We start from the raw sequence: 10,697 nt of genomic DNA on the forward strand, positions 1-10,697 counted from the left end.
GCAGAGAAAGAGACTGTGCCCTTTGGGCCTGCAGTGAATCATCTCACCCTGAATCAAGCCCTTTCATGCTCCATCCCTTCCAGAACACGAAGTCTCGAAGTTCTGAGTGTAAGAGGGAAACCCTGTTCCCTGCCCAGCATACTTTCTTTTTCAGCAGCATGACTCTCCCGCAGAAGAAAATGAGTTCAGCCCTCTGCCCCCTGCCTTTACTTTTTACAGCATGTGATCCGAGGGAACCGCCCAATCAAAACCGAGATGGCCCATCAGCTGTATGTCCTGCAAGTCCTGACCTTTAACCTTCTGGAAGAAAGGATGATGACCAAGATGGACCCCAATGACCAGGTAAGTGCTCAGTGGGACAGAGCTCTCCTGGCTTAAATCATGTATTGTTTGATGTGGTACATTCCACCATTAGGCCATGCATTGAGCCCCTACTGTGTGCCAGGGATGGTGTTTGATTGTGTCTGCAGAAATGGCTTGTGTTGCCCTGGGAAACCTGGCTCTGCCTCCCTGCAATCGCTTCCCTCTGGGTGACTCTCTGGGCCAAGCCCACCTCTGTCCTGCCAAGGTAGAGGTGATGCCTTCTCAGGGATTGATCGGGGCCAGAGTTCCGTGCAGAAAAGTCCGACCTGCTCTTTCTTTTCCTTGCTTCCCTGGGTTAGCTGATTCACCTGCTGACTGTCTGTTTGACTTCTCAGGCTCAGAGAGACATTATATTTGAACTGAGGAGGATCGCATTTGATGCAGAGTCTGACCCTAGCAACGTCCCCGGGAGTGGGACTGAAAAACGCAAAGCCATGTACACCAAGGACTACAAAATGCTGGGGTTTACAGTAAGTTTCCCAAAGCACGGATCTTGGTAGGCGTTCTCCCCTGATAGGAGGTCAGAGGGCCCACCCTCACAGAGCCCTGAGAAGCCCCCCTTCATAATGGAGGTCCTGGAACAGATGACATCGAGAGGCTGGTGGGGGCAGGGGGCTGATGCTTGGTTTGCCTTGGTGACGGCAGATTACACATTTCTGTGCAGCATCTGGCCCCGGGGAACGAATCTCTCTGTTGGAGGGCCCAGGAGGTCAGTCACGTAGACAAAGAGAGGACCTCTCACCGCAGCAGCTAGGTTCTTTGAAATGCAAGAGTGGCTATTTTGTGATTGGACACAAAGCCTGAGGATGAAGTTCATTCAATTAAATACTCACTGTGCACCTGCCTCCTCGGGGCATGGCGTGCTGGGCTCTGGGGAGACGGGATGAGTCCGCACAGTCAGGGTCAGGAGCTCCCAGTCTCGTAGGGATGGCGGGAAGGAAGGAGGTGAGCACAAGAGCTTGTGTCATCGAGGGGAGGGCAGCAGGGCTTCCCCGCCAGTGGCTCTGCACACGTGAGGCTACCGAGTCTCAAATTGGGTTTCTTTATTTCCCCAGAACCACATCAACCCAGCGATGGACTTTACCCAGACTCCTCCTGGAATGCTGGCCTTGGACAACATGCTGTACTTGGCTAAAGTCCATCAGGACACCTACATCCGGGTAAAGGCTGGGGGCCAGCTGGCTCAGCCCTGCTACATCTCTTGCCTCCCTAATCCCCCCTCCCTCTGTCCTCACAGATCGTCTTGGAGAACAGCAGCCGAGAGGACAAACACGAGTGCCCCTTCGGCCGCAGCGCCATCGAGCTCACCAAGATGCTCTGTGAGATCCTGCAGGTTGGGGAACTGCGTAAGTCCCCGCCGCTCCACTCTTCTATCCGACGTTCCAAACTCAGGAGCCTTGGGGGACTCGAGGTTACAAGGTCAGGGGTTGATGGGACTGGACAATTACTGTGCGTAGTTCTGGTAATCGGTGTGTGAGCTGTGATCCGTCCTATCCTCGTCTAAGGGAATCATGGCTGCCGCCTTGTTTGAGCGGGTAATTTGAAGGTGTTCGGAGCTACACCAGCATCCATTTGCCCCTGTGCGTGAGGCTGGCTGAGCCTCTGAGAGGGCAGCGCCAGACCAAGAAAGCGTCCTGGCGAAGGAAGTCGAGAAAGGCCCGTCTCACACTCTTCATTCGCCCTGGCCTTGCCCTGTTTTCCTTGTGGCCTCGGTGCATGCGATCCAACATTTCTGAGTGGGAGGACCCAGCTCCACCCTCCTGTTTCTCATCCTCTGTAGCAAACGAGGGCCGCAACGACTACCACCCGATGTTCTTTACTCATGACCGGGCGTTTGAGGAGCTCTTTGGGATCTGCATCCAGCTGTTGAACAAGACCTGGAAGGAGATGAGGGCGACAGCCGAGGACTTCAACAAGGTCAGTGTCCCAGAGCTCTGATGCCCATGGGCTGAGGTGGGCGCGTGATGGTCTGTGACCCCCTGAGCTGGGAAACCGGCTTGGTCGGCGGCACTGGGTCCCGAGACGGAGCACGAGAGCGCCTCGGGTCCCTCCGCTTGGAGGGACCTGCCCCTCAGTGCCCTGGGCCTCTCATTGACCCAGTGGAGCCAGGCCGTGCCCCGCCCGTCTTCCATGGAGGACAGGAAGCCAAGCCTGACAGTAATCGCCGTGGTCTGCCAAACACCCACTATGGGCAGGCACTGGTGTGGTTCTGTAGGCGGGAAACATTGGCGAGAGTGGGGGCGGACCTCCGTGGTGAGCGTGGTCCGGCTACCCACTCGGTACCGACTCCCGGGGCACACCACGTACCCGCTCTCTGTCGCGCACCGCTGGGCCCTCCGAAGCTAGAATAATCTAGAAACTTCTCATCTCATTGTAAAAAACTGGCAAAGTATAAAGAGGAGAACGTTCTCTGTAATCGCACCACCCAGCGACGACCATTTCCCTGTTTCTCTCTCGTCTTCTTTTCCCCTATAGACTCGGCCCCGCTGAGTGCAGAGCTGCTGGTTGTGCGGTGTGATGGCACTTTTTTCTTTACCTGTTGTTTTAGGGAAATACCCCATCTTTTGAACCCACCTCAGTGTGCCAGGCGCTGTGCGTCCATATAGCATCCATATGGCGCCTCCGGGCAGCATATACCCGAAAATGTGTCTTCCTTTCTCATGTTTTAAAGATGAGTGGGGGGGGGGCGCCTGGGTGGCTCAGTCGGTTTAGCGTCCGACTTCGGCTCAGGTCATGATCTCACGGCTCCTGGGTTCGAGCCCCACGTCGGGCTCAGTGCTGACAGCTCAGAGCCTGGAGCCTGCTTCGGCTTCTGTGTCTCCCTCTCTCTCTGACCCTCCCCTGTTCATGCTCTGTCTCTCTCTGTCTCAAAAATAAATAAACGTTAAAAAAAATAAAAGATGAGCGGGGGTGGGGGCCTGCGGACCGTAAACAACTTGCTCCAGGAACAGATTAAGAGACGGGGCCAGGATCTCAGCCCATTTCTCTCCAACTTCAAAACCTGTGCATTTGTCACCATGAGGCACTTGTCCCAAGGGGCCATCTAAGAAGGTGTGCCTTAGAGAGCCAGTACTCCTGTTCACCCAGCGGGTGTCTGTAGGGCCTCCGGGGCGGGGGCAGAGCCGTGGGGCCCAGAACCGGCCTGGCCCCTCACCGGAGGGGCCCAGGCAGACGCCATCCTCCTTTCTTCCCTTCCAGGTCATGCAGGTGGTTCGAGAGCAGATCACTCGAGCTTTGCCCTCCAAACCCAGCTCCTTGGATCAGTTCAAGAGCAAACTGCGTAGCCTGAGCTACTCTGAGATCCTGCGGCTGCGCCAGTCCGAGCGGATGAGTCAGGACGACTTCCAGTCCCCGCCGATCGTGTAAGTGCTGCCGGCTGGGCTGGGGGGAGGCGCCACCAGCTGTGCCGTCCCGTGACCTCCCCTCGCTCCGGTGCGTGTCCACCCAGGGAGCTGAGGGAGAAGATCCAGCCCGAGATCCTTGAGCTGATCAAGCAGCAGCGCCTGAACCGTCTCTGTGAGGGCAGCAGCTTCCGGAAGATTGGGAACCGCCGAAGGCAAGGTGAGGGGGCCTGGGCCCCTGGGCCGGTCCTTACCGCTCAGAGTCAATGCCCTGGGGAGAGAGCCTGCCGGACAGGGGACGGGTCGTCGTTTTGCCCTCCGTGTGCCCAGGCCCTTCCCGGACCTGTCTTTGGTCACTTGTTTGTCTTCCCGTGTGTTGCAGAACGTTTCTGGTACTGCCGCTTGGCCCTGAACCACAAGGTCCTGCACTATGGTGACTTGGACGACAACCCTCAAGGGGAGGTGACGTTTGAGTCCCTGCAGGAGAAAAGTAGGTTCGCTTCTCTGTTGACGTGTCATAGTAGCTGGACTCCATGTCAGGAGACCTGTGTCTTAGTCCCGGCCGTTTCAGGCCGATTATCTGGTCTTGGGCCGCTTGTCTCTCTGGCCTCCTCTGTCAGAGGTCATCTCTACCTGGCCTACCTCACAGGGCTGTTTGGAGAATTCCGTGAGATTCTGATGTGAATGGGCTTTGTAGACTGTCAAGGGTGGTACAGGACTGTGTTGAAAGGCGGTGTTAACGAGCCGAAGCCCAGAAGCCAGATTGCTGCGTTCAAATCCTAGCTTTGCCGTTAATTCTCATTAACTGCAAGTTAATTCTCACCTCTGCCTTGGTTTCTTGTGCAAAATGGGAATAATAGGCACATTTCCTTTGTAAGGGGATTGAGTGAGTCATGTAAGTAAATCGCTTACAACATTGGCTGTCACGTAGTAAGTGAGCACAGCTATTTGCTCGTGGCATTGTCCTCTTAACCGCTATGCTATGCCGTGGAGAGGGCGTGAGCCTCTGAGGCCCCAGACCTTCGGGGAGACCATCCCAAAGCCCTGAACTGACCCCCAGTCAGATCTGACACAGCCCAGCCAGCCGTGGCCCACGGGAAGGGACCACGGAGGAGGAAACAACACAAGGCTGTTCTCTCTGAGCTGATCAAGCCCTGTGGTCCGGGGGCTGGGGCTTCCCCTCCAGCACTGACGCAGAGACCCATTTACAGCATAAATCTTCCGGACTAACTCTCTTCATTTACCAGTTCCTGTTGCAGACATTAAGGCCATTGTCACCGGGAAAGATTGCCCACACATGAAAGAGAAGAGCGCTCTGAAGCAGAACAAGGTGAGTGGAACGGGTGCCCTGGCAGAGTCACTGTCACTGTGACGCCTGGAGAGTGCAGTCGGCGGTGGCCGCTGTCCGAGCGCACGCTCTTCCGTCCGCTGTCTCCCGCTAAGCTGTTCCTTCAGGTCTTGTCGGGAACAGAACAAGAACAGGCAGAACCCCCGCGTACGCATCACCCAGCCTCAACAACCTTGGCAGGTCCCAGCTATCCACTTACTATACTACTTTGAAGAAAATCTCAAGTTATGCCATCGTTTCCTTTTCAATGTGTAGAATGGATCTGTAAATTATAAGGGCTCTTACCATAATCACCATACCATGATCACACCTAAAAAGAAAGAAAAAGTTGTTATTTAATGTCAGATATCCCACAGATGTTTGCGCCGTCTTGTGAATAGCGTAATTTCTCTGTATAAAAACACACAAACGGTGTGTGTGCACATATGCACACTCACACCGTTCTGTTCGCTAAATCAGAATCCAAACAGGGTCTGCACATTGTGATTATTCTTTTAAGTTCCTTGATTACCAAGTTCCCCTCTAGCTTTTCCATGTTCGTTTCACTCTTGGCAGTTTATCAGTGGAAGAAACCGGGTTGCTTGTTTGGGAGCTTCTCCGAGTCTGAAATTTGCTGATTGTCTCCCCATGGTATAGTTTAACTTGTCACTCCGTCCCAGATCTGGACGTTGGTGGAGAGACCTCGGGGGAGGCTTGATCCAGTTCAGGTTTGACCCCCTTTTTTTTTTTTTTTTTTTTTTTTGGCAAGACTGCTTCCTAGGTGGCATTATGTTCTATCAAGAGACACACGATGCGCGATGGTCTCTCTTTTTGTGATGTTAGCAGACTGTTAATGCCGAGTGCCTCAATCCACTGGCCAATTAATATTTGCAAACTAACAGTGTTCCAATGCAGTTGTTCCTTTTCATTTATGAGCTGAACTACTTCTCTAAAGAGAAACTTACCATCATCTACTCTTGGTTTCCCAGTGGTCCACTTTATATAAGAAAGGATAAGCGCCTGATTCTTTCCTTTTATAAAAGTACCCACTTTTAAAACAATGAGTTGGTTCTCTGGTATCATCCAACAGTGACCAACTTTGCGTATGTGTTTTGTGGATGTGTTCCTGTGAACTCTTAGACTTAAGCAGATGGTGTTTGTTCCACTCCATTACAGTTATGTTGTCGATGCTTCAATTCCCCCATCTTTGGCCACAATTTGTTACCATTATGGTGGTTTTAAACCGTTAAGACTTGGGGCGCCTGGGGGGCTCCGTCAGTTAAGCGTCCGACTCCGGCTCAGGTCGTGATCTCGTGGTTCATGAGTTTGAGCCTCACGTCAGACTCTGTGCTGACAGCTCAGAGCCTAGAGCCTGCTTCAGATTCTGTGTCTTCCTCTCTCTGCCCCTCCCCTGCTCACAGTCTCTCTCTCTCTCTCTCTCTCCCCCTCTTAAAAATAAAAAACATTGAAAAAAAAAAACCTAAAAAAATCAAGATTAAAAAAAACTGTAAAGACTCAGTTTGATCACCAACACGTGTAACTGAAGGTGATCTCCAGTCATGGACTCTGACATTCAGGGGTTCTGAGTGTTGGGAAATGACTTTTCTCCATTGTTAGACGCATCCACATCTTAGGTGTGACTCAGGCGGGGAGTCTTCAGCCACACTTGGGCACGTGCCCTGGGGCCTGACGATACCACATCTGGATCAGCACGTTCAGTGACGGGGCCAAGTGACTAGGACTTTGGCCACGATCTTGGCGTGCTAAGCCCAGGCCATCCCGTTGCTCCACGTAACTGAAACCCTTTCTCCTTCAGGAGGTGTTGGAGTTGGCCTTCTCCATCCTGTATGACCCCGATGAGACCTTAAACTTCATCGCGCCTAACAAGTATGAGGTAAGCAGTGCGGAGCCGCTTTGGACAGCCGAGCCCTCTCTGTCTCTTCAGTTGCAGGAGAGGAGTGGGCAGAACAGGGACATCCCCCTAAAGGCAGGGGACCCCAGCATGTCATGAAGGCTTTTTGGCACCGAGATCTGCCAGGCTGGGGTCCATCCATCTGTGCTGGGCTCCCCAGGTTGCTCTTTAGCGACAGTCGTGAGTTGTCATTAGAAAGACAGGGTCACCAGGGGCTAACTTAACCTGTCCGGACTAGGAAAATTCTCCCCGTTTTCAATCTCTGCATGGCCACCTTCCCAAGCGAACCTGACAGATTCTCCCTCGTCAGGGCTGCCGGGCACATGTGGTAGTGGGTCTGGCCTGGGCTCTGAGGCCGGATGGACCCGGTCCTGCTGACGCGGGGCTCGCGGCTCTGCCCGCGGCCCCAGAAGATACTGCATGCGCAGTGAGTGACTGGGGGTGAGCCCTGCGTGTCTGCTGAGCTCCGGGGGCATCAGAGGGAACTGGAGGTGGGGCTTCTGGAAGAGGAGATGGTTAGGCAGGCCCTGAGCTGCCAGTGGAGTTCTGCTGGGAAGAAAGGAAGAAGTGGCAGGTGGGGAGACAAGTGAGCAAAGGCATGGAAAAAGACCTGACAAGTGGAGTTAGAGAGGGACGGGCCGAGAATTCTCTATCATTCCTGCTTATGCTGAGACCCTCAAGTTCAGTTTCTCTAGCCTTATTTTAACATTTGTTGACTGGACTTTTTTTTTTTTTTTTTTAATTTACTTTTTTGGAAACAGAATTGAGATCCTACAGTGATTCCTTCTGTATCCTGCTTTTTTCACCTAATATGTATTGCCCCCGCCATTGCTAATTTCATGGTAGTTTCAGGTAGCTGACGCCCCAGTACTCAGGTCTCGTTTTGCTGTATCCATTCGTTGCGTTTGTAGAAATCATATTTCGGGGCACCTGGCTGGCTCAGTCAGAGGAGCATATGACTCTTGATCTTGGGGTCATGGGTTTGAGCCCCACATGGGGTGCAGACATTACTTACATAAGTAAAACTTTTTTTAAAAAATCATGTTTCAAGGGCACCAGAGTGGCTCAGTCGGTTAAGTGCCTGACTCTTGGTGTGGGCTCAGGTCATGACCTCACGGTTCATGAGTTTTAGCCCCACATCAGGCTCAGCACTGACAGTGCAGAGCCTGCTTGGGATTCTCTCTCTCTCTCTCTCTCTCTCTCTCTCTCTCTGCCCCTCCCACACTCTTTCTCTCTCTCAAAATAGATAAATAAATTTTAAAAACTTCTAAAACAATTCTATTTCAAAAAATAAAATAAAAACAAATCATATTTCAGATTATCTTAGGAAGCTTAAGCGTAAACCCCTCATAAAAGCCAAAAGGTGTCCTTGAGAAAGTGAACAATCACCTCCCGATTTGTCTTTGCTATTATCCCGAATCGGTTTTGCCGACACACTAAGTCGTGCCAGAAGAGACCATTATGAGTCCTCTCAGCAAAGGGACCTTGGCAGGACCTCCTGCTGACCAGGGACCACCATGTGACGTTTTGCAACTTGCCCCCCACAGTACTGCATCTGGATCGATGGCCTCAGTGCCCTTCTGGGGAAGGACATGTCCAGTGAGCTGACCAAGAGTGACCTGGACACCTTGCTGAGCATGGAAATGAAGCTACGGCTCCTGGACCTGGAGAACATCCAGATTCCCGAAGCCCCACCACCAGTGCCCAAGGAGCCCAGCAGCTATGACTTTGTCTATCACTACGGCTGAGCCTGGAGCCAGACTCCGTGTACCCAGGAAGGGATTTTGGGCCCAGGAGAAACACCTACAGTCTGGTGCCTTGTCTTTTGCTTGTACAGAATCTGTAGTGACCATGGTGGCCAGTAAACGCCAGCCATTCCTCAAACTCACCTCGGACCATCCAGAGCTTCCTCTGGGTCCCTGCCCACTCTAAGTCACGAGGGCGGGGGTGCTCTGCCCCCCCTGTCACCATGGAGCCTGGGATCGGAGCGTGAGGCATGAACAGCAGACGCTCTTGCCTTCCCGGCCAGGGGCTGCTTGCGCTGGAGTTAACAGGAGTCACTCACTCACCTTTTCTTCCTGAGCCTGCTCTCCAGTTGGCTGGATCCCCTTGTGGGCAAGAGCTGGCCCGGGAAAGGCTGCCCCGCAGAAGACAGAAGTTCTGGGCATGTTGAGAGCCTCAGAGAGACTGCCTTTGGGTGACCCGTGCCTGTGTCTCAGATCCAAGTGGAGGCCTCGTCCTTTGCTTGGTAGATGCCTTGCCCTTGCTCTCGTCGCCTTCGTGAGGGCTCACTCCGGCCTCATTCAGTGCCAACGAGCTGCTGCTACTGAGGCTCGGCTCTAACATCTCTGGTCTCCGGAGCCACCAGATCTCTCTTGCCCACACAGTTGTCTGGGCAGAGGGAAAGTTCTCCCTACAAGCTCTCGGTCTCTCATCCTGGCAAGTCAAAGATGTGCGAGCTAAGTCCTGTCCTCTAGTCTCAAAGAACTCTGCAGGGAGAGCCCAGATGAGGCCTGGGCTGAGGCTGGCGAGGCCACTAGAGTCCACTCCCGCCACCCCCCCCCCCGCCCCCCAATTTTCATTTTTTCCTTCCTCGGAGAGAGATCTCCCACCTAACCTGAATTGCGGCCCTCCACTTGGCTTTCCTTTGGCCTCCCCGACCTCAGGACGTTTGGCCTTCCCTTCCCCCTGCTCCCAGTGTTGTGGTTTCTGCCATTGGCCATGATTTCAGGGAGCTAGCTGAGGCCACAGCTGTGCCAATGGGGCTTCCCTGGTGCTGCGGCACCTATAAACCACGTGCCCAGCCTCTCCCCTTGGACACGTGAACACGGTGGCATTCAGTATTGGTAGCCTGGCATGATAGGTACTGCCCCATGAAGAGTGTACTATATATTTTCTTTACTATAGGCCATACTTATACAGACGTGTATATATATTTATATAAGATCTCCCTATCCTAGGATGCAATGTTGGAGGGAAGATAAAATTGGAGGCTCCCCCTAAAAAAAAAAACAAAAACAAAAACAAAAAAAAAAAAAACACCACTTCCCGTTGTGAGCCAAGAGAGTGACCCGAGAGCAGCCAGGAGCTTCCTGTCGGTAACCATGTTTTCAATAAATACTCTTTCATGTACAAACTGCGGTACCTATTAACAGCCGTGTCTCTGTACTTGCCGTCCGCCCAAGGGAGCTCTCACCTTCACAAGCCTTCATTTCATTGTGTCTGGGAGACTTGGAGAGCTCCAGCTGGAGCCCCCAGCCAGATTCCAAGGCCCCCCCCCCCCTTTTTCAACCACTCCGCCCTCCCCGTGCGTGTGCATGCACGCATGCACGCACACACACACACACACACGCTTCCACAGTTAAGGATGCTCACAGATTGTTGCACCAGGACAAAGTGTTTTCTGCCCAGGCTTGCTGGGCACAGCAGGGAAAGGCATACTGTATACCCCCGTGAACATATCCTCCCTCTTCTCCCTGCCGGGGACACAGCCAGGGAACAGCTCAAATTCTTGTGACTTACAAAGAAGACACCGTCTTCACCCTGTGTGTTGCCGGTGCTTAGTGCCCAGCCCTCCAGCTGGTGTTGGAGGCTGTTGCTCCAAAACGCAGCCTTGGTAGCTGGGAGGCCTGAATGAGGATGGTGATGAAAATCGATCCTCTCTCTCCCCTCGAGAAGGGGGTGAGGACAAGCTCTTTCAAAAGGCATAGAAAGTGCATGCGGTGCAGGCCTTTAGAACTAACTACAGCCAAGA

The 10,697-nt window shown here is 53.1% G+C and overlaps 1 protein-coding gene across 4 annotated transcripts in view; it reads left to right on the plus strand.

Annotated features, from left to right (window-relative positions):
* ELMO2 (engulfment and cell motility 2) overlaps nt 1–10,079 on the plus strand; it is a 40,203-nt gene extending 30,124 nt beyond the window's left edge. For all 4 annotated transcript variants that reach the window (XM_045444386.1, XM_045444387.1, XM_045444384.1 and 1 more), the window contains 11 exons: nt 220–342; nt 699–833; nt 1,419–1,523; nt 1,601–1,709; nt 2,144–2,280; nt 3,562–3,725; nt 3,812–3,924; nt 4,087–4,194; nt 4,952–5,034; nt 6,848–6,925; nt 8,491–10,079. In XM_045444386.1, the coding sequence (XP_045300342.1) occupies nt 220–342; nt 699–833; nt 1,419–1,523; nt 1,601–1,709; nt 2,144–2,280; nt 3,562–3,725; nt 3,812–3,924; nt 4,087–4,194; nt 4,952–5,034; nt 6,848–6,925; nt 8,491–8,691 (1,356 nt within the window). In that variant the 3' untranslated portion in view covers nt 8,692–10,079. The remainder of the gene's footprint in view (nt 1–219; nt 343–698; nt 834–1,418; nt 1,524–1,600; nt 1,710–2,143; nt 2,281–3,561; nt 3,726–3,811; nt 3,925–4,086; nt 4,195–4,951; nt 5,035–6,847; nt 6,926–8,490) is intronic.
* The last annotated feature ends 618 nt before the right edge of the window (nt 10,080–10,697 follow it).

This window comes from Leopardus geoffroyi, chromosome A3 (assembly GCF_018350155.1).
Source record: "Leopardus geoffroyi isolate Oge1 chromosome A3, O.geoffroyi_Oge1_pat1.0, whole genome shotgun sequence".
NCBI lineage: Eukaryota > Metazoa > Chordata > Mammalia > Carnivora > Felidae > Leopardus > Leopardus geoffroyi.